We start from the raw sequence: 23,732 nt of genomic DNA, 5'->3' as shown, positions 1-23,732 counted from the left end.
AACGTGAGAAGCACTATGCTCTCAAAATGGTTCATTTCTTATTGTTAGCCCCCAAACTGTTGCACTCTCTGTCCCCCTCATTCACAAGAAAGCTCACCCCTAAGGAGAAGGCTCGTTTTATTTGTGTGCTCCCTAGTTGTCAGACATCACTTAAAACACTCATCCGAGAATCGAAGGCTTCTCATCTCTAGAGAAGAACAAATGACACCTTTAAGCCAAATAAAAGCAACAGGATGTGCTGTAAGCGGGTTCTAAAGAGCTTTCTCAACTGCCCCCATCTGCCAATACCATTCTCCCTACATTAAACGGACTTATTTAAGAAGTGAGAGAAATGATTAGTCTCTAGGTGTCTACCCACATATTTGCCGATTAGAAAGAAAAGATTATTTTAATATCCTTTTTCCATGAAAAATAAGTGAAGTTATATTGCTGATGATTTGGAAAAGAGAGTAAAGGGAAAAATAATTATAATCAACCATCCTAAGACAACCCCATCAGTAGCCTTTGCATTTATTTCCTTTTGGTCCTTTATGTGGATTTTTTCTTTTTTCTTTTACTTTTTCTTGAGAAAGATTAGCCCTGAGCTAACTACTTCCAGTCCACCTCTTTTTTGCTGAGGAAGCCTGGCCCTGAGCTAACATCCATGCCCATCTTCCTCTACGTTATATGTGGGATGCCTACCACAGCATGGCTTTTGCCAAGTGGTGCCATGTCCGCACCTGGGATCCGAACCGGTGAACCCCGGGCCACTGAGAAGCAGAACATGGGAACTTAACCGCTGCACCACCAGGCCAGTCCCCCTTTTTTTTTTTTTTTTTGAGGAAGATTCACCCTGAGCTAACATCCGCTGCCAATCTTCCTCTTTTTGCTGAGGGACATTGGTCCTGAGCTAACACCTGTGCCCATCTTCCTCTATTTTATATGTGGGATGCCTGCCACAGCATGGCTTGACAAGTGACTCTCGGTCCATGCACAGGATCCAAACCCATGGACGAGGGGCCACCAAAGCAGAGTATGCAAGCTTAACCGTTATGCCACCAGGCTGGCTCCTATGCGGATTTTTCACCTAATTTTTATTTTACCATAAATTATGGAATGAGCATTTTCCAATGAGTCAAATGGAGAAAACGATCACACATCATCACAGAAAAGAGAGTAAATGCTCTACTGCTTACCATCTAGTTTTTTTTCACTAGATATAGACACTCGGCTGACACTTTCCATGTATCAAATCCATGTCACATACTTAATCTTCATAACAACCCATGTGGTAACTGCTTTTATGTTTCCCGTTTTACAGAAAATGAGAAAAACGAGGTGCTGAGAAGTTAAATAGCTTGCCTATGGCTACACGGCAAGAAGACACAGAGCTCAGACTCAAATCCAGGCCTGTCTGACTCCAAAACTTGTTCTTACATTGTGCTCAAGACCTTGGAAGTCAGGGCTCCTTGTGATCAACGACTTCACCCTTCATGCACATCTTGGCTCCTTTAAAATGGCCTTTCATGTTCACCTCCTTAACATCAGGACCTTTTATCGGTGCCCGTCCTTTGTTTAGGCCCAGACAAGGATAAGGCTCTGTCTATTGATTACCTGACAGCACTGATTTATGACTAGCTCATTGCATCCTTGATCTACCATGTGAGTCAACATTTCTCAACTGACGTGTTTTAAACTCTTCATTTGTTCTGAGCCCTTTATAAGAGATTGTGCATATTGCATTCTAATTCTCTCTTCTTTCTTTCTCTCTCTCTCTCCCTTTCTTGCCCTACACTACACTCCATTTCATATCTACGGACAATGGTGGTAGCATCTACCACAGAAGGTACATATATGTCTGGTGAAAAACCCTGCTCTACCCTTTAAGAGCCTTAAGCTCTCCCAACATATGGAATCAACTTATGATCACTTTTCTTGTCTCTTGCCAACTCATACAGTTATAATTCTCAGTGAGATCTCATTTTCCTACCCTCTAAAATGTCCATCAGAAACTCTCTTGGGGCTCCATTTTCAACCAATACTACTGGCTACCTAGGGGCAATCCATAACATAACCCAAATACTTTAACAAGTATTCCTAACAACACTTTAACAATCATTACAATTCTTGATAGCTTGATATGGATGATTAAAATAGAACTCCTTCGCTTGATTCATAATTGCAATAATATTGTATTTCTTTCTTTCAGCTTTATTTTAATACCATAATTTGGACAATTATCCAGCAGAGTTCCTGGCAAGCATCTGGAAGATATCAGTTTGAAAGAACCAAATACTAATTCTCTTATTATAAGAGAATAATGAAATTTTTAAAGTTGCAAAATTGTGTTCATGTTGAAAAACATCCAACATGCATGTCCTCTGCTATAAAAATGTCTGTAATTATCAAACATAGTCTATATTATGAGATTTACAAATCATGAATTCTACGTAGAAATGTACTTTCCGCCCCTCAGCATAACCCCCAAGTAACATACAGTTAATTCTTCCCTTAGGGTATCATTCACATTTAATTTATCACTGATCTGTTGGAAGAAAAACCGTTTCTCCTTAGGACATGTCCAAAAATAAAAATGACTAGCGTGCATTACAGAATGTACTCATTCTGTCCATGATGGGAAGAAGGGTTTTTTAAGAGAAGTCACAGAGTCAATTATTGTCTTAAACCTAGGGAAGACAAAGACCATGCATTATTGGAAATGTAAAACCTAAAAATGAGTATATGCATTTTTCACTTTCAAGTAACAAATTGTCTTTCTTACTCTGTTCTACTCATTTAGGAGAAATGAAAAGTTATCCCCTTTCCTGTCTCTCTTTCTCATTAACTCTCCTCAAATCTCCCTAGTGGGAAAAGATTCACAGTCAATAGGCTAAGTAACAAGCCAATGAGCATCAATTAACAAGACCTCTCTCTCCCTCTCATGGAGACCAAGTTTCTGGGGTAAGGGAGTTCTCTTTTCTTGTGTTTTTGTCCCCCCTCAAGATGAAATTACCCCTACATTGACCCCAGTGGCTCCTGAGCTCTTTGTTGATTGTAAACTGTAGACCCTGAGCTCTGATCTGAGAAGAGCACAAAAGCTACGTGAATCCCAGAGGCACAAGCTATGACTTACAATCGCTGCTACAACTGCAGTAGGTATTTTATAGGCACATGTCATCGTCAAGTTGTGTGATCATATAATCTCTGATGGTGGCTGAGTTCAAGTCATCAACCCACGGTTATTATCTATAATGCTGAGTGCCATGGATGTGATTCAGCTGGACAGTGTTATTCACCAAACATGGCCCCATTCTTATCCCAAAATGCTCTGATGGGTTCTTCCTAGGTGCCCACCTTCTGATTCAAAGTCTGAAATTCAGAGTAAGAAGCCAGATTTAGTCAATGCCTGGCTGAAGGAGTTTCAGCTTGTAGGCACCTAGCAAGAACCCATCAGAGCGTTCTGGAATAAGAATGGGACCATGTTTGGTGAACAACGCTACCCAGATGAACCACATCCACCGCACTCAGCATTGTAGATAAAAACCACCACGGGGTAATGACGAACTCAACTATCAGAGATTATATCATCATACACCGTGATGACAACCTGTGCCTATAAAAGTGGACTGCAGTTGTAGTAGCTAGTGTATGTGACAGCAAGCAAGGACACTGATCTGATCCCAGAGCAGAAGTTCTTTTGAATTCCTTCTACATTCCTCTACAGTAAAGTGGAAAGAGCACAGGAACAGATGTCAAAGGCCAGCGCTCTTTCTCTGCTTGGCTACTAGCTAGATGTGAGATTTCTAGGCCTCGATGTTTGCATCTATAAATAACAAGGCTGAATTAGACAATTTCCCAAATCTCTTGTGTTGTAAAGTTTTATATACGAACACTGAGAATCTCAGCAGGGTCTAAGATATCCTAACAAGTGAAAAGACAGTGTCCTGGACCCACGGATCATTCCCCCAATGGAAAAGGCAAACACACATTCAAACAGGAATCCCTTTCCTGGAAGACTTTCCCTGTGCGCTGTTTCACAGGCAAGACAGTAAAAGCAGCTGTTGAAGGGGATCATGAATCTAGCCTGTTCTGGGTCCCTAAAGGCAACAAGCATGTTTTCTAACAAACGTGGCTTGTTGCAGCATAGCTTGTGATGCACATTTCTTGGATTAACTTCTTGCGATCTCTAAGTGTGATACACAAATAATACTAGTTGTGTATCTTTTGCAATCTGGAAAACAGTAAAAATCTCTCTTTAGGCAAGACAACATATGGAGAGCAGGATACATGCACTCTCAGGAAGCAGTCAGCCAAGTGGTTTAAGATAATCCTTCTCGATGGAGAAAAATTTTCATTTATACCTGCACATTCCTTTTGAAGGCAAAGATGTTCTTGGTTATTATCTTTCCCAACTCCTTATCACAGACTTAAAAATGAAAATGCTCATCCTTCAGGCTAAGTGATACATACACTCATATATACACATATTATTATAAATATGCTAATAACATTTTGCATTAACACGAAGGATGAAAGTGCTTTATAGAAGATACTTTAGCTCATTAATCCTCAGGATATCCTTGAAATAGCTAGGGGAAAGGGATAGTTTGCCAACTGTTTTAAATGACAGAAAACTGCATGGGTTAAGCAGTTTGCTGGAATTTGCCTAATGAACATTTTGCAGGGTCTGATAGACAGAAGAATGGTAACTTCCAGTTTGGGCTGACTTACACTACACTCCTTGCATAAAAAGATTGTGGCCCTCATTTGCAGTGACTCAGTGTTTTCTTCTTTCACTTTTTGTCCAGCTTCAACCCTTCCTGCAGCCTCCAGCCCAGGGCCATGGCAACCACCTGAAAGCTGAAGTGGCTGCTTGCTCACAGACTCAGAGAGTTTTTCGAAGTTTCATCTTCCTGCTTTCTGCTTCCCTCCTCTCAATGAGTGAATGTCCTCTAAATTTGCATCTCACTTTATGCTATTGCTTTACCCCATTTCAACTTGATAATCCCACTCCAATCTCACTACTTCATGTTTAACTCGAGGGCATCTTATAGAGCCCCTGAGAAATTCCCATGCCGCCTATGCTGAGCCTGCCAATAAGGCACATCACATGCCACTTGGGCCTTCAGAATGTCACGGTCATTACCTCAGCCTAATGCTCTGTCCAAGGAAGGAGAGCGGACAAATATAAAGCCACCAAGTCAGTGACAACAAACCCTGGCTCCCTCAGGAAGGCAAAGTTCCCCACCAGGATGTCTCCTGAATGTCCCCAGCAAAACCTCCAGGAGCCCCTTGGTCCTGCTGGGGTAGTGCTGTAAAGAGGAAGTTACCATGAGGGCTGAGTAGGTATAGGGATAGTGGTAGGCCAGGTAGCAGACATCTTCATCATGCGGGAAGGTGACAGCAAACGTGAGGGTATAATAACACTTCCCAGATGCTCCCCCTGTGACAGCTGCACTCTGGCGATAATGATTTCTAGAAGAGAAAGGAGAAGAGAGGAGAATGAGGGAGAGGTGGGGCAACAGTCATTTGGGGTTCCAGATGCTACATACCTCTTGTGTTACATACTGGCAAAATGTTCTTCACCCGAAACACTCTGGGTGGAATTTAGAAAACAGAGAAATGTACAAATGAGCTTACTGCCAGGTCATGAGCCAGATCAGCAACGTGTAAGCTGGTCCATCTGTCTCCTAATTGTGGCATATATGCCATGGGCCCTTCCTGGCTGTGTCTGAAAACGAAGGCTACAGAGTCACTGAGCTAGAAAATAGAGGAAAATGTGAGTAATTCTGTTTTTCCTGGAATTCTATTGCAGACATACACTTTGTTACCCAAATGTGGGTTCCTCCAACCCCTGCCTCTCCCCAGATAACACAGAGTACAGCTCCTCTTTCCCCTTCCACCTGCCAAGTGGGCTTCTCAGGAATCACCGCTATGCTGAGTTCCAACTCAAACCATCACTACTATATGCTGAGTTCCAACTCGACACTTAACAAATCATCTTACATTATCACTGCAACAACCCATTGTGTGGATGAAGAAACAAAAGCTTAGAAAAACTAACTTGTCAAAGGTCGCAGGGCTAGTAGGTGGTCAATACAGGACTTGAACCCAGATCTGTCTGTCTGCAAAGCCTTTGTTCTTTCCGCTACACAATACTTTCTTCCCAAAGGAATATGTTTGTCACCCCAAATATGGTTCGGCTTCTTATAGCTTGGGAATGCACATTTTCCTTTATCAAAGATGAAGAACCAATTTTGATACTTCAGGAAAAGTATCAAAGTAAATTGCACCCAGAAGTACATTCTGAGTAATATTTTCCCCACACACCGCCAGTTATGCTCTCGCCTTGTCTGTTGATGCTGAGAGAGCTGTGCAGGCTTTCCTGAGAAATGTTGTCATCAAGGCTGCATTATAATGCAAAACCCACCCGGACACCAAAGATGTAATTTCACCTTTGAACATTTACAACATTGGCTTACAAGTCCATTGTGCTTTTGGATTTTCTTGGGGAAAAGAGTGGGGAGAGGAAAAAAATGATGTAATTATTCTGTTTGTTCTTGAAAATATAAAAAACATGGATTATTCTTTTCTGACTTTTTGCTGCCTTCGTGCCACCCCCCACTACCACCAAAGCAAAACGATCAAGCAAGAAAGAGAGGAGGAAATAGAAGTCTACTGTCTTGTTTCTTGTGGTTTTGTGGGGTTTTGATATTTATAAAACTAAGAATGGGAGTAAGAGAAGTGGTAGTCCCATGGATTATGGCCTGATACATTTCTCTTGCCTCAGTTTCTGCCAATACAGCATCCTTAAGCCTTGGTCATTCTAGGGAAAGAAGGATACCACAGTGTAAGCCCAAAGTGACTATCCCAGCCAGCTTTTCAGCATCACATTAATAGGGGTCATTTCCTTGGCGATTATAGGACTAGAAACTTCAAAAAGGCATTTTCCCCCCTGCTGCCATCTAATCTTGATATCTAATTGGGTCCACTTTCTCCAGATCTCCCCAAAGTTCTATAGTTTCTCCAGAGCTAGCGCTCTGGTTATTAGACAGCACGTAAAGAAGCAGATGTTAGCTCAGAAATCATGCAAGCCATATTCGCTCTACCTTTTACAACCTCTTTCTGATTTCACTAGTAAAGGCTCCACTGCAAACACAAATTCAGTTTACACCTAGCTGAACCTAGTCAATTATGCCCTTCTACAATGGAAGAGCCAATCGAAATGAAATGAGCCAGTCAAAATGGCCAAAATTTTGACAACCAATCAAAATGTGGAAGAGAGTTTCATCTGGAAACATACATGTGTGAGCACACAAATGCATACATGTGCACACGCACACACCCACATAGACATATTCATGAATGTAAAGGCAGGTGGACACACACATCTGGTGCCTCACCATCCCCAAGTTCTTCACCCGCAAACAGTGGAGACAGAGCCTGCTTCTTTCCTCAAGATTAGTAGATGCCCTGGAGGGCCCATGGGAGTAGTCTGCTTTGACATGAGTCTTGCTTCTTTTTAGTTTTCCCACTGTACTACTAAGACAGCGAAATCACAGGCACATTGAAGCCAACTCAACCTTACCCCACCAGCCACAGGCAAGAACAAGGAAGAGAGAGGAAGTGAGAATGTGAAATCCACATCCCTATGCTCTTGCTGCCATTCCAACCAAACCTGCACTCCAGGAAAGGAGCAGCTACAGTGAAGGAGAAATTAAATGGGATAATCCTCAGCTTCTGAGCATCTGCGGGCCCAGGTTCTAGTGATTTAAGGTAAGGGTAAGGAATTCGAATGGTGGTTTTAGCTATCTGAAATCTACCTTCTCACTCCCCTCAACACACACACATACACTGCTGTAGCTTAGTGAGCAAGATTCTCGTGGGCAAGACTAAACGCTCCCCACTGAAAAGCCAGCCCTCTCCAGGATGGCTGCAGACTGCTGAGTTTAAGGAAAATGCACATCACCTCATTTAGGGTGAAGTTCCGCTAAAGGAGATTCAGTTACAATCCTAGTCCAGGCTCTAAACTTTAGCTGAAGCTAAAGGAATCAGGTTTCCTCACTGGCGTCTCCTGGCGGTGGTACCATAGAAGGAGAATCCAGGTGACTTGACTCTAACGAAACCTTCCTCTTGGGAGATTTTTAAACTTGCCCAAGATCACCTTCTTCAAAGTGAAACATTTGCTATGTCTCTAAAGGGAAACACTTGGCTCGCTACAACTCAATTCGTCCATGATAAAGCAAGATCTCATCAACAAGTTATTTTTGTTTTCCCAACTATGATGTGAACATATTGAGGGATGTTTGTAAGGCAGTAACATTCATCCCTCATATTTTAAAAGGTTTCCATGTTCTTCCTTTGTAAAGAGGACTCGTTCCTTCTTTATTCAGCCAACTCCTCTTCTTCCTTCAAGATTCAAGTGTTTCCTTTTTCAGGAAGCCTTCCCAGATACCCGCCCTTTTGCCTAGTTCTTATCGCACTGGGCCTCTCGCTCACTGCTGACACGTTCTGGCAGGGCTTATGCTTATGCATTTGTGTATCTTCATACTTGGCACAGTACCTGAACTTAGTAGCTGTTCAGTTAATGTTTGTAGAATAAATGGCCTTAGACTCCAAGAGTAATAATTAGGATGCTTAACGTATTTTACCTCTAATCCTAATGATATCCTTTCAAGGTATTATTACACACACTCTACAGCTGGGCAAATTGAGGCTCACAGATATTAAAGGTCTTGAGCAACTCCACACAACAAGCATAGTAAAGCAGGACTCAACCCCAGGTATGAGTTTACCACAAGACCAAGATTATTTTCATTACATCATCCGTCTCTTAGGCACAGATAAAAAGACAAGAGGGCTTTTGATCCAATTCAGCAAGTAAGAATTTGAAGTTTTAGTCTTCATAAATCAGGGCTGCCTATAAACGTAAAGTCCAAAATATCAAAAGGAATGTAAAAGAACCCATGTGAGAGCTGGTGAAAACGATCCATATCATTATGATTCTTTGCGTCATTGGTATTTGATGCCACCAGATGTTCCACTAATTGTTAATAATAATTTCTAACATTCGTTGAACACCTACTGTGTATCAGACACTGTTCTAAGCTTTCCACATGCTTCATCTCATTTCACTTAATCTTCAGGACAGCTCTATCAGGGAGATACCATTATTATCCCATTTTACAGATAAGGAATCTGAGGTTGAGAGAGGTTGGAATAATTTTCCCAAGGTCACACCATTAATGAGTGATAGAAGTTTGATTCCAAGTACTTTCTCTCCTCAATCTACCCTTCTAGGTGGAGAAGAAGCCTGACAAAAATCAAGTGTGGTCTCCGATTTGCCAGATCCTACATACGTCATCTTGGGTCAAAGATGACCCAGGCTGGTTAGATCTAGCCATTCCACAGTTTAAAAGCTCCCCTTTGTGTTTCCATTCCCTGAACCATTTATCTTTAGAAAGATCTGCACTTTTATAATCATAAAGCCTTCAATGAAGCAAGGAGCAAAGTACACAAATGCACAGTTATGAACTCAATCTATTTCCATTTGTACTTAAAAATATGCTGGGAAGTCATTTTTTTTCTGTGCGTGCATGAAGTAAGCAGATGCCAAGATAGAGAGTGAATTAGATAATCTTATAATGGCAATGGCTCTGTTTAACAAGGGTACATCATTTCACTTAACAGGATCTAATGCGGCAGAGCAACCAAGTGGCCAGGCTTCCCTGTGTCTGCAGGGTTTCTAATATTCTATATAACACCAAATCTCTCTCCTGAGATCCCTCGGAAGGATGCGTGATGGCAGAGCTCTTGTATGACATTCATCTTCATGAGTGAGCTGTTCCATCTCCTCTCACGAGCGGAGATAAATGTCAGAAGAGATCAGCCGTTGTGTATTACATGGCTACTCTGAGCATGTCACTTCCCTCCCTCTGCCCTTCAGCACCAAAATTACTTTAGACCAGAGCTGGGAAAGAATTCGAAAAGGTGTGAGGTGTGTACCTTAGAGAAACAAGCAAACCACAGGGAAGTAAATAAAGCAGAAACGAAAACTATCCCTGCTTACTTTTAAGAGAGGCATGGAAAAATGTGTCTACCTATCTATGTTCGTCCCTCCAGAAGATCACTTTTTATTTTCTGGCCTAGTGGTTTGCAAGGTGGGTGGGAGAGGGGGGTCTCATAGTGGGAAGAGGTACTGCAGGGGAAGGGCAAGATGATTGACTGAACACAGGGAGAAAATATTAGAATTTCTCCTTAAATTTATTATGAGCTAGGTAATAAGAAAGAAATTAAGTTGTCTAAGGTTTAATATGGGGATCGACACCACTGCCCTTATGCGGTCCAAGTCAACTTAATGAGATGAATAATTATAAAACAAACTAGATTACAGCACAGAAATCTTATCCATTCTTCTCTGTTGTTAGAGGGCTGGAATATAAAAAAGTACATTACATTTTACATCTATGGTTTTCATAAGGAGGCTTCCCAAGGGAAGAGTGGAAACGGCTCACCACCTCCCTCATTCTTTTGCTTTTAGCTTCTAGCAAGGTCTTTAAGTTTGCAGAAGCCTACTTTAGTGGATTTACAGATCATATGATTTAAATTAAACTAAACTTCACAATATCGACTATTAGGGTTTTTTTAATTCTGCATAGAAGCCATAGATTGATGATAATATTAAATTTCAAGCACAAATGACCAAGAAACTGGAAACACCCACATGACCCATCTCCTACTCTTAATACTAGCTCTTTCTTAAGAATTCTTATTTGTATAAAAATAATCTTATTGGATCTGGGAAGTTAACGCAAATTTTTCAAAATTATCCAAAAGACTATTTCCAACTATATTTTTCACAGTAAACCCTAAGGGTATAGTATGCCCTGAGTTATCAATAATATAAAAATTTAACAATTAGGTAGACATTTAAAATTATTATTTGTTTCATTTTTTTCCTCATCATTTAAAATTCTTAACTTTTTACGTTTTCTAATGTACATAATATATAGTAATGTACATATGATTGACTAAACATAACATAGCAATGTGCATATGATTGAGTAAACATAATATAGTAATGTGCATATGATTGATTAAAAGATAATTTATGAACAAATCTATATTAGAAGTACATGCATAAATATATCTTATCAAAATAGTTCAGAGACCACTTTCTAACGATGATGACCGGACCCACAAAGCAGCCAGCCCACCTCCTTAACGGATCATCATTGCTGTCACCTTTTGAAGGAAATGAATACCCTATTCCTTCCAAGTGTCCTTTTTGATTTCACCCTCCATATATATCCAGGTACGTGGCTCATGGTTCTCTCTCCACCATGAGCACCCTGGCACCCCTTTAGAACATGGCACTAAATCTGGGAATTTGACAGCATAGCAGAAATAGAACTTCTGAGTTTCTGTTGACATATTGGAGACAAAGAAATGAGGAAGTAAAGTTCTCCCAAATTAATACATCAGAGACAATAAAGGCAGGAACGAAACAAAGAAATCTTCTAAAGCAGATCAACTCAAAGATTGTGATGGGTAAAAGGGGAGAAATCGATTGTATAATCTATGGCACTCTACAGTAGGGAGAGGTATTCTGATTTGTGGTTGAATAGAGATACACATATCTATCCTGTTGTTAGATCACATTATTGGAAATTTGTTAACACAATGTGGTGAACAATTGTAAAACAAACTACAGTACAATGTAGCAATCTTATCCTTTCATCTCTGTTGTATTCATGGCTGGAATATGAAAAATGAATTACATTACACATTCATGGTTTTCATATTACCCCTCTGTTGCTCTTTAATCACATAACAATTGTCTTGTTAATGAATCTAAAAGCTATTAACATTAACACTGGCTTTCCTTAGGCCAAGGCTGTGCTTTTAGACATGTGGCTTCTTCTTCCTTCTCCTTTTGGCAGATGCTTAGTCCCCTTAAGCCTGGTCCTAATTCTCCACTTCCAAGACAAGCAGCCTCCAGAGAGAGGAGTGCCCCACTGGGAAAGGATGCTAAATGCTATGTCTGCCCATCTCTTACTAAGCTCCAGATCCAAGCCAGCTGCAAGCCGGGTCTTTCACGTTTATTTCGGGTTATCATTTTCAGAGGACACTAAAAGTTATTCTTGACACACCAAGGTCCAAATTTAGGCTTTCATTATATTTTCTTGCAGTTGTGGCCTCTATCACCTCAAGATGATTTTAGTTTAAATCTCTTTGGACCATAAAACGATCCTGAGAGTCTCAAGATAGGGAGGCCAGAGAGTAATAGCCATATAGGGGAATGGAAAACCAACAGAATTGTAATATTTTGTTACTGTCCTAAGGCATACAATGAAATTGCTACCCAGATCCATATCCTAATACATCAAGCACTGAAGACTGCCAACTCTTTTATTACAAACTATTAGTCGGCCTAGCTCTCTGTTTTGTAGACTATTGTTATCTCTATGGTGATTTTTGCCTTTGTGTCTGACACAGCAACAAGATTCTTGGCCTTTTCTATGCATCCTGTCCTCACAGCTTCAAAAGCCAAGAGGCATAAGAGTACATACTCTCTTTCTTTTTGATATTGATAACAATCCTATACTCGAGAATGTCTGATAATGCTTTTTTAGAGGCCTCTTGTAATCTCAGAAAGAGATGACTTACTTTATCCAAGAAAATAAATACTAGCCTACCTGTTTTTATAAGAAACTAACAATGAGCTAATAATTAATTACATAGTTTCTACCTGTCCTAACAATTCCTATCTTTTTTTTCTTACGAATTTGAATTTTATTTTCCATCAAAAGAAAATGCACACATAAGCAATTCATGGATCTGGAATCCATTCCTTTTATCAAAAGTTATGGATAATTTAAATTTCATTACAACTTTACAGGATAAATTGATGAAACTGGCTACTGATCAAGGGTTGAAGATGAATTTTGAAAACCTCCCTCTTTTATTCTTTCCAGAAAATCATCATGCTGTGTAGGAACAGTTACTTAAGTATATTTGTCACATATTTACTCTCAAGTACTTTGGCAAACGGAAGCACAGGATGGATAGGAATAGGCCAGAACATCTCAGCCTTTTCATGCACTGGAACCAATGGAAACAGGTGTAGAACCAAGGCTTGATGCCCTAATGACAGGTTGAGCCTGTACAACTTCTAATATCCAACAACAAGTCTAAAGGTTTTAATGTGTTTAAACGAGGATCGACAATTTTTCAGAAAAATCAAAAGATATTTCTTGGAATTTATTGGGGGTCTCATTCAACATGCTTTTGCCTCTGAAGGGCAGGGTATTTCCCATTGGAACAGAATGACAGCAAGCATAGCAGACAAGCACAGATTGCTAAGGTTTACAAGATCAACATGGAAAAGCAGGAAATTGAGAGGGAATGAAAGAGCAGAGAACAGGACACTCACAACACACTAACTTACTTGTAATAACAGATTTCATGGCCCATCCGTATCCAGGTGGGTCTGCCAAGAAGAGCCTCCTTCACAGAATACAGAGTTGGCTGCATCCCTACACAAAATAAAAGCAGGACTTAATCCATGAGGGAAAGAGAAAAGAGAAAGAGAGCTGTGGTAGGCTGAATAATGGCCCCCAACGATGTCAGGTCTTAATTCCTGGGACCTGTGAATGTTTACCTGTTAGAGCAAAAGAGATTTTGTAGATGTGATAAGTTAAGGATCTTGAGATGAGGCGATTATCCTAGTGGGATACATGCACTCAAACGTCCTTATAAAGGGAGCCAGAAGGTGGTTACAGAAGAGAGAAAATGTGACTGAAGCAGAGGGAGATTTGAAGAAGTTTTGGCTTAGAAGATGGAGGAAGGGGTCATAAGCCAAAGAACGCAAAGAATGTAGCTCTAAAAGCTGGAAAAGCAAAGGAAACAGAAACCCCCTAGAATCTCCAGAGGGACCATGGCCTTGCCAACCCCTTGACTTTAGCCCAGTGAAGCTGATTTTAGACTGTGGACCCCAGAACTGTAGGAGAATAAATGTCTTGTTTTAAGCCACGAAGTTTGTGACATTAGTTACAGCAGCCACACAAAGCGAATACAAGAGTCAAGATTCATATTTTCTCTTTCTACACCTGCAGGGGTCTATTTAGTTAGTAAATAGAGGCAGTATCCTGTGCCTAGTATCCTAGAGATCTAGGAATAACTTACTTTTTACTCAAAACCACGCAACAAATTGGTATATGAGCCAGCAATACCACACAGAATTTCCCATTCCTGGAAACATTCGAAATAAATATAGGCTACTGGGCAGTCTTTGTCCCTTGAATGTCTCCTCCAAAATGGCCACAGATAGCCATGAGAATTTAAACTTTCTCCAGAGTTTCTTAGAATGCAAATTAGTGTTGTCCGATTGGACTTTGTTGTTCTTCAGTCTTGTGACCAACAGGTCAAGACATTTGCTACTGTGGGTTTAGGAAACGGAGAGAAGGAATAAATGTGAGGGCTCACCAACCTCACAAAGTTCAAAGTGGGGCAGAGGAGTCAGGAAGTAGTAGAATGTTCTGCGTGCCATTAACATTCCATGGCAGAGTGAGGATTTCCAGCTTCCCCTTCCACAGCAGCAGTTTGTCATAGATTGGCCATCTTCCTGCCACTCCTGGCAGCCAAAATGTGTCAGCCCAACCTCAAGCCCTTTGGGAACCCAAGCAGGGCTTCCGGTAATAATCCAAACACAAAGTGATGTCATTCCTGGTGTTGTCCAGAAAGCCTTACCCCAGAAGCTCTTACCATAATTAAACTGGCTGTTGGGCTTCTCACAGTTGATGACGTTGAAGCGGTAAGGGACAGCAGCCCTCATACCGCTCACCCGGAAGTAGAACCACTGCTGGTGCTGGGTGTTGTTCACATCGGCATTGACCAACAAGTCATACTCAAACCTGCAAAGGCAGAAGCAAGATTGCAGTGTTAAAATCTTTAAGGTCACTTCCAACACTGAGAACCTACACATCTCAGCTTCCGGATGACAGATCTAAGACCCAGGAGCTCAGGTGGCTGGTTTGTTATAGTTGTCATCCTATCTCACAATATTGGACACTGGCTTTGGAAATTCAGGGGGTGGGGAGCAGGTTTTTTGGTACTAGAAGAGTCAGTTACACAACTGTAGCATATCTTTTTTAAAAACTGTAATGAAGTTTCTATCTAGCTGGAAAAATGCAAGAAAATTCGGTCACATCTGGCTGGATATACCATTACCATTTGATGCTAGACACTACTCTTGAGCCTCAGTTTCCTCATATGGAAAATGGAAATAGTGTCTAAACTTGCAGTGCTGTTTGTAGAGACTAAGTAGTATAATATATGTAAATCCCCAGCAAAGTGACAAACATGAATTAAGCTACCAACTCAGGAGTCGTGTGTTTGTTTTTTCCCTTTTTAACTGATTTCAGTTACATGCGGTAAAGTGCACAACTCTTAAGTGTACAACTCAATGAATTTAAACAAATCCGTTGGATACACCTGTTTGACAATTATTTAAATCAATATATGGGACACTTCCAGCACCCCAGGAGGGTCTCATGTCCTCTCCCAGTCACTATGTCTTCAAAAGTAATTACTTTTTTGAGCTTTAGCAACAGAATCAGCAATGCTGTTTTGACTTAAACTTTATCATCAGGATATTTCATTTGCAAAAATATGAGTGTCCCATCTCCTTGGTATGCTCTTCTAGAAAAGGTAATGGTTTTCCCCTAAGCCATTCCTACTCTCCCTCTCTGGACCCATGATAAATGGCATTCTCCAGTGATATCTGTAGAAAGGTAGAGCTTTATGTAAGACACAAGCAGAGCAGAGCTAAGCGATGGAGTTTGACCCCTCACACTATCACCATAAGCATCACACTCTAACCATTGAGCTCACCATACAACAAACAAAGCATAACCCACTGAGTGGCACTCATAAGAACAATTCTGGAAAATCTATGACCCTCAAATCATCTGCTGTGCCCACAATGCTCTCTCCAAAAACTAATCATAAAATTTCTTTTCCTGTAAGAAGGTTGTTTTCTGTCATTTGATGTTACCCTGACCACCACTGATTGGTTTAGGATTCTACACTCTGACCAAAGGCAGATGCATGGAGAAAGAGACCCGAGCGAGGCCAGCAGCTCAGGCACATGCTGGACTGATCAGTGTCCCACTAGGAGACTCCTAATTAGGTCTCCTCTTCCGGATGCTTTGAACATGATATATGGACAGAAGGAATAGTAAAAGCAGGAGCCATAGGAAGAAGCAGAAACTGAGCTGGCAAACAAGAAAGAGAAGAAGGCTGAGAAGGAATCTTCACATGACTGCCCTTCCCTTCTCCAGCCCAAATAGTTCAATTTCTACAGGTTTTACATGTTGGGCTTCCTTGAAATACTCCATATACAAAAAAAAGGATGTCCATTCACCTCCCCTGAAAAATGGAAAACTTCAAAAATAACTCATCAGGTGGATACAACACAGGTCTGAGTTTTACTAAATGGGGAGCTCCAGCCGTGGTGAACATGCACCCCTGAGTCAGAGCTAAGGTTGACTGAGTGCTTACCATGCGCCAGGTGCTATTTTAAGAGCTGTATGTATGTTACCTCAGTCTCATAAAATCCCTGTGACATGGCTTCTATGACTGTCCCCATTTCGTGGGTGGGGAAATAAAGGCATGGAGCAAGTTAGGTAACTTGCTCAAAGTCCCCTGGTTGGAAAGAGGTAAAGTCTGATTCCGAGACTTAAACACCATTACTATTCTAAACTGTTTTCTTAGAAGTTCACCCAGAGAAGATGGGTTATATATCTTGCTTTTTGGTATGTAGCAAGTCAGCACTGTTATAATAGAAAGAATTATAACAAGAACGACAGTCTCTTCTGCCTGCAAGGGACTGGAAATTTTTGTTTTCTTTCCCTCCTTTTACTTTGCACAGCTCTAGACTTTTTTGCCTGTGAAATCCTTTTCTGTTAATAAGAGCCCACTGATAGATTCTTCAGAGAGGGATGGCACTGAGCATCCCCTTGAATGAAGGATGGCTCACTTTTCTATGGGGAGCCCAAGGTTTTTGTCACTTATGTACACAGCTACGGGAGCAACAAACATGAGAAGGTACAGGAATAGGGGACCCTGTGTATGCTGCCATGTCAACAGAACCAATGCTGGTATCAACAGAAGTATAAACATCCCAGTCAAAGTGCTCTCACACCAAAATATGGACCCATTATTTGGAACATAGGCATATTCATAACAGTTCATCTCTAGTCTCCACCTTGTTACGACATCAGCTAGGGAGTCCCCTAGTGGTACGCTGGTCAACGTCTAACAATTGACTCTCGGAGAGGAAAACTTTCATTTGCAGTGTTTGCCAGTTTTCATGGTGTAAACATTCCCAACATGGCTGATCTCAAGCTATCAATGTAACGTCACTGAAAAGAGAATAGGGAATAGATGGTCACCACCTGCTCTCCTGAGCTGCCAGGAGCTACGCCCGTGGCTTTTCTTACTTACTCACGCACTTGGATGGCTTTGCGAAGATTTCCTGACTCAAACTTGGAGAAGAACCGTAAACAATCAGAGGCAGTGTCTTGCAAAGGCCTGTCATGAAATAAGAAACATGTGAACATATGAGTTATTGCTATTCATGGGCACACATTGATGTTTCTTAGAGACAAGCTTTCTCTTAGAGATCTTTAACCTGAATTTTCATCTTGCTGATTTTAGAAGTAGGAATGAATTCATTACTAGCATAAAACTCTCTTATTCTCACGTCATTAACAGAATATTCCATACCCCCCTCTTCCACTGATGCTCAAGACCACCTACCAAGGCTCATCTAAACTGAAGACAACTTTATTTATAATGTCACTTGGCTGGAGGAGTCTCCGGATATCTTCAAATATCTTGATCCTGGAAAGGAAAATTGGAAACATTTTAAGGGTTGGCCCTCACTCCTTACCCCACTCATCTTATGGTCATCTGGGAAGGGCCTTGAGAGTCACTGAAGAAATATGAAAGAAAAGTTTAATAATGCCCCAGCTTTGAGCTGAAAGGGTGCAAAAAAAGTATGGCCCTCCTTCCTCCTCTTCTTTATCAATAAATAAAACTACACTGAGCAGTAGGCATATAGGAAGCAGTGATGTCAGATTTTCATTAGGGGGTTCTTGGTTTGAAGGAGAGTTTTGTCAAGAGCATTGAATCTAAGAGACTTTGCAATTCTCTCTTTGTGTGAATAAGAGGGTCCTCTGCACTGAGACAGTTTTGAGCGTGACATTAGGATTATTGACCGTTAGCATCCTCAAGATCCACGAGGATCCAACAAGCCTTTCAGCTTATTCCATGGGCTCTGTCTGTTCCAGAAGACTAAGGTCAATCTTCCGTCTGAGAAACAACAATATCTGGGAGATTTAACTAAAAGGGAGGAAGCAAGATCTTTCAGATTCTCTCCTTGAATTTCCAATCCATGTCTTTGGGGTGAGGAGGGGAGAAGAGGGAGGGAGAGGGAGACAAAAGGCCTGGACTGAGGGGCAAGGTGCCCTTTCCAAGGGAAAGCTGATGCTGGGCCAGCCCCTCTGGTGTGTCCCTCAGGAACTTGAATATGGTAGATAATGCGCAGGGGTTGAGGTCTGAGAAGCCAGCCAGAAGCCCAACTTGGAGCAGCTCTTGGGATCCACCATCAAGGTATTGATGAAATGGACAAGTTTAGGAAACTTCTGGAATGCACGCTGGCTCCACTGATTTAGTGAATGCATATTCAATTTTTTTTCAGGGAAATTAATTTTTTCTTGGCTTCACTAATTTTCATTTTAATTTCACTATGCTGAGCCAAAGGCAAAGCTCCCTTTCCTGCATTCTGGGAATGATCCATCACCCAATGTTTCTTCCCTGGAGAATGAATTTTTTTCCATTCAATCTTCAGTGATGCAGCAAAACTGTTCTCCAAGCCAAGCCAGGTTCTATAAGGTTGCGACTGTGGGATGGAGGTACACCACCTCGTGTCATTAACAGGAGATAGATACCAATTTGCAGTGAACAACAACAGAGATTCCAAATAATCCATAGTTGTCTTTTCTGAGAACCTTCCTTTGAGGGATGATCCCCATATTTGGAGAAACTGGGTTATATTTCCCTGTCATAGCAGTCTGCAATGCATATGGGGTAAGGGGTTGCATTAGAATCATCCAAGGAATTCTTTTTTAGGAAACACATGCCTGCCACTGCCCCACATTGGTTCTCAAATGTCCTAATAGGGAAGCAAGCTCATGTGTTTAGCAAAAGTTGCCCAAAGGGCTTTAATATGCTCCTGCATGATGCTCACTTTCCTACAGAGAGTAGAACTATCTGTACAAACCATTCCACCTATAAAAGTATTAAAGAAGATAAAAAATATATAACTTTAAAATCAGTAGCACCATCACCTTTGGATTCCACATTTGCGTTCCAACATGGGCTGGGCAGAGGGAGGTGGACGGTGTCCCCAGAGATCAGGAAATGCCATCATCTTGAAGTCAGCCACAGATCTGGTTCTTCTGGCTTTGGCCATGTAAAGACAGGGATCATGGAAGGGAATATGCTGGGGATGTGTCTGCAGAAGCTTATTTATTACTTCCGTAGCATCTCTAGGCCTAGTGGAATTGGAAAAGGAGGCACTCATCCTCGGGCAGGACATCGCATCTATGTCCCAAGCATCCTCATTGAGGAAAGCCTGAATGTCAGGGATTTCACTTCCAGAAGAGTCTATTCCAAGACCATTGGACTGTGCATTCTGGTATGGGTTCATTCCAGGTGCTTTTCCGGAGGCTAGATGCACAGAGGACCTCCCCATCTTCACTGTGCTCAGAAGGGAAGTCCGGCCTGTGTCTTCCCTTTCTTGCCCCCAGGAGAGTTGGTCCTTACTCAAGCAATGCCTCTTCAGGGAGGCAGCAGTTGGAATGTGGTGGTGATTGGCATACTGAGTCTCCTCAAAGCTCAAATCATCTCCAGGTTTGGACTCCAGATCCTTCAGGTTTAAAATGGAAAAGAACAGTCAGTGTTTCCTCCCAGGCAGAGAATACAACTCGATTCCTGTCCTCCCTTTCTGGGCACAGAGCTAAGCATAAATCCTACGAATTGGGAAGCTTTCTCCAAGGTCAGCCAGGGAAAGTCTAAGCTTCAAGAATCAAATAAATGGTAGAATCATAGAAACTCAAGTTTAATGGGGCTTTCGGCAAGTCTAGTACAATTCTATACTGCACACAAATGCCTTCTGCAACACCCCCAGGAATTTACAGTCTGGTTGAACAATCTCATTTACAGGGACTTCACTGCACCCCAAGGGGGTGCCTTTCCTGCTGAGCAAGGCAGTGCCTTTATTTGAGGATCACTGATTGTTTAAAAAAATATATCCCTTACACTGAATTGAAATTCCCTTCCCTGAAAATTTACACACCGATCCCCTTCTGCTTCCTGGAGTAAAATAGAATATATTAACTCCCTTTTCTGTGCGACTTAGATTGTACCTTTAGATGTGACCAAATTTGTGATTTACTAAGAGTCATAAGAAAAAATAAGTCCAAGGGCTGGCCCAGTGGCACAGTGGTTAAGTTCGCATGTTCCGCTTTGGCGACCTGGGTTTGCCAGTTCAGATCCAGGGTGCGGACATGGCACCGCTTGGCAAGCCATGCTGTGGTAGGTGTCCCATATATAAAGTAGAGGAAGATGGGCATGGATGTTAGCTCAGGGCCAGTCTTCAACAGCCAAAAGAAAAAAAAAAAAGGAGATTGGCAGCAGGTGTTAGCTCAGGGCTAATCTTCCCTCCCCCACCAAACAAAAAGTCCAAAATTTTGGTGGCAGCAACAGCAGTAGTAGCAGCAGCAACTAGCCACCAGATTAACACTACCAAGTATGAAGGTTCTCAATCTGTTTCCACTAACAAAGAAATACTGAAATCAGTCTGGCAACCTTCAGAAAGCCAGCTAGCCCAAATTTTGCATTTTGACAAGGGAACAATTAAATCATCAGGAATTTTCACTTGCTTTTCCAGTGGAAGGTGGGGAGGGCAGGGCACCTTGCCCCCAGACAATAGGCAGCAATGTGTACTTTCATCCTCTTTCCACCCCAGTTGTCAGGTGTCAGACTCTGGGCCCCCTGCCTGCACCCTGGCTTGGCCATATTTTTCACATTTTTGCTTAGCCTTCTGCTTCTCTCTCAGAAAGACCCAAGGGGCAGATTGCCAATGAGGAGAAATGCCTTCCATCTGGAGCCCTCCGTTTGTCACCCCAGCTTCTACAAAGACCCCATCAAGCATCACCAAGGAGCAGAACGACGGCATATGTCCCACCTCAAAGCTACAGGAGAGCTCAAGACACATCGCCTCATACTGCCTCAGTTCCTCCTCAGGTCGGTCAGGGCCAGGTTTGGAAGTCAGCTTGTTCACATCTGTTTCCAAGTCATCATCCTACAATGGAATATTCAACAGACCATATTACAGTCAAGAAGGCCACCCTGAGAAGCATCGAGACAAGCTACACATATGATTGCTCAGAATCCTGGGACGTGGTTCCCCTGCTTTCAAATTGTAATGGTGCCTATGCAAAGGATAATTTAATATGTTGAGTTGTATTTTTAAAATAAAAAGGAAGAAGATATACAACTTTTCTCATCATTTATGTCAGTATTTATCAGCCTCATCATAAATAAGTAATAATTTATATAAAATGAGATGAGCTTTGCAAACAAGAAAGCATGATATAAAAAATTTTTTTCTCTCATCACCACTACCATCAACGTAATCGTATTGTCATCCCTAGTCCCCTATTGACCTTTGCTGTGTAGGTCCTTCACTCTTCACAAACGTTTAATGAGCACCAAGCATAAGCAGGTATTCTTGGAGCTACTGAAGATTCAGTGACAATGGAACAGAGGTCCAAGTGCACATGGAACTTGCCTTCTAGTGAGAGAAGGAAATAAGAAAGTAAACAAGTGAATAAGTAATTTCCAACAGTGATAAATGCCATGGAAATGACGAAAAGGGGCAAAGTGATCGTGACGGAGATTGGGCATGGAAGCTGTCTAGATGGAGTGATCTGAGAAAGCCTCCCCGAGAGGGACCATTCTAACTAGACCTAAATGACAGCAAGAGCTGACTAGGCTAAGACTTTGGGAAGGAGTTACTAGCAGAAGGAACAGCTTAAATTTGCTGCCAGAAAGAAGGTGGCTGAAGTATAGAGAATAGAGGAAGATTCGAGAAGTAGGTACTGCCGAGGCTTTCAAGTCCTGGGGAGGAGTTTGTAACCTCCTACTCTACCTTTATCCCTTTGTTCACTTAAAACCTTACTAAGTCACCACTGAATAATCCCAGACATTTATTTTTCTTCTAGATCATCATTTCATAACAGTTGAACAGTGATGGTGACTCTCCGCCAAACACTTCTGTTTTTTCCAAAGGTTGTAGAATCGTAGAGAGAAAGGACACCAAGAATCAAACAGTCCAGTCTCTTCATCTTTCCTTGTCTCTCCTAGATCAAGTTCCCTAATAAAATAGGAGAGAAAAATCTACCTTAAGTTTTAAGGTATATTTGGTTAGTTAAGGAAAAATCTAGCCATCCTGACAGCCTGTATTATTCTTCCCTAAGTCAAATAAATACAGAACATAAATGTTTAGGGGTTGGCCCCATGGCTGAATGGTTAAGTTAGTGTGCTCTGCTTCGGCAGCTCAGGGTTAGGCAGTTTGAATCCTGCTCATCAGGCCATGCTGTGGCAGCATCCCACAGAGAAGAACTAGAATGACCTACCACTAGGATATACAACTATGTACAGGGGCATTGGGGAGCAAAAAAAAAAAGAGGAAGATTGGCAACAGATGTTAGCTCAGGGCCAATTTTCCTCACCAAAAGAAAAGAAAAGTTTATATTCTGATCCAGGGAAAAAAGAAAATGCAATATGCCATCATCTTCCACAATTTTTCTCCAAACTTCAAATTAAAGGAAAAATAGATCTCATGAGGTTGACTTAATGGTATTTTCAGGTACAGTGCACACCAGGCCCAAACTCCTTAGCACGGTTTTGGAGAGCCCAACACTCTTGTCCTTTCCAGCTTCATCTCTCTGTTCCTCCTTGCCTCCACCATCTCTCCTACAGCTTCAGCCATGATCCAGGGCGGTACCAATGGAAATGCAACCTGGCAGGCATTGGGAAGCATCTCCTCACCAGCTAGTAAGGTTGGTGTGTCTGGAGCGAGCAGTGTCATATAACCCACAAGCTTCAGCCTAATTCTTTTTATATATGACTAGGTGACCTACTTATCCTTAGAGCATGGGTTGGCAAACTATGGCCCACTGCCTGTTTTTATAAATAAAGTTTTATTGGAACACAGCCACACCCATTCATATATGTACTGTCTACAATTGCTTTCTCAGTACAATAGCAAAGTAGAATAGTTGTAACAGAGACCATCTCTGGTCCTCAAAGGTTTGAATCTTGGTCTGTGAATCTCCAGGCACTCAGGCAGGTTCTCACCTCCTTCTGTATTCTTATAAATTTCATTTATATTTATTTAGGGATGGACTTGCTTCTATGTCCTCACAGCAACCCAGACAAATCTTCATCATCTAGGATTCTGGTACCCATCTAATCCAGATAGTGCTTTCTGGCCCTTCCTCCTCAAATGGACCCTTCTGATATTGACTTTTCCCAATATTAGACTTGAGTTCACCTCCCTGTTGAAGGTGGTAGTTTGAACTCTGGTAGGGACAATCCCCAAGTTCACTAGATGGGAA

The 23,732-nt window shown here is 41.6% G+C and overlaps 1 protein-coding gene across 1 annotated transcript in view; it reads right to left on the bottom strand.

Annotated features, from left to right (window-relative positions):
* The window catches only part of AGBL1 (AGBL carboxypeptidase 1), a 737,428-nt gene that overhangs the window by 558,763 nt on the left and 154,933 nt on the right, over positions 1-23,732 (bottom strand). The window contains exons 10-16 of the mRNA XM_046654855.1: positions 21,296-21,412; positions 19,395-19,975; positions 17,803-17,886; positions 17,488-17,574; positions 14,746-14,894; positions 13,430-13,517; positions 5,310-5,454 (exon numbers count right to left, since the gene is read on the bottom strand). Of these exons, the coding sequence (XP_046510811.1) occupies positions 5,310-5,454; positions 13,430-13,517; positions 14,746-14,894; positions 17,488-17,574; positions 17,803-17,886; positions 19,395-19,975; positions 21,296-21,412 (1,251 nt within the window). The remainder of the gene's footprint in view (positions 1-5,309; positions 5,455-13,429; positions 13,518-14,745; positions 14,895-17,487; positions 17,575-17,802; positions 17,887-19,394; positions 19,976-21,295; positions 21,413-23,732) is intronic.

Source organism: Equus quagga, chromosome 2 (assembly GCF_021613505.1).
Source record: "Equus quagga isolate Etosha38 chromosome 2, UCLA_HA_Equagga_1.0, whole genome shotgun sequence".
In the NCBI taxonomy this organism is placed as follows: Eukaryota; Metazoa; Chordata; class Mammalia; order Perissodactyla; family Equidae; genus Equus; species Equus quagga.
The sequence above is the reverse complement of the archived record's forward strand: the minus strand, read 5'-3'. Positions and strand labels throughout refer to the sequence as shown.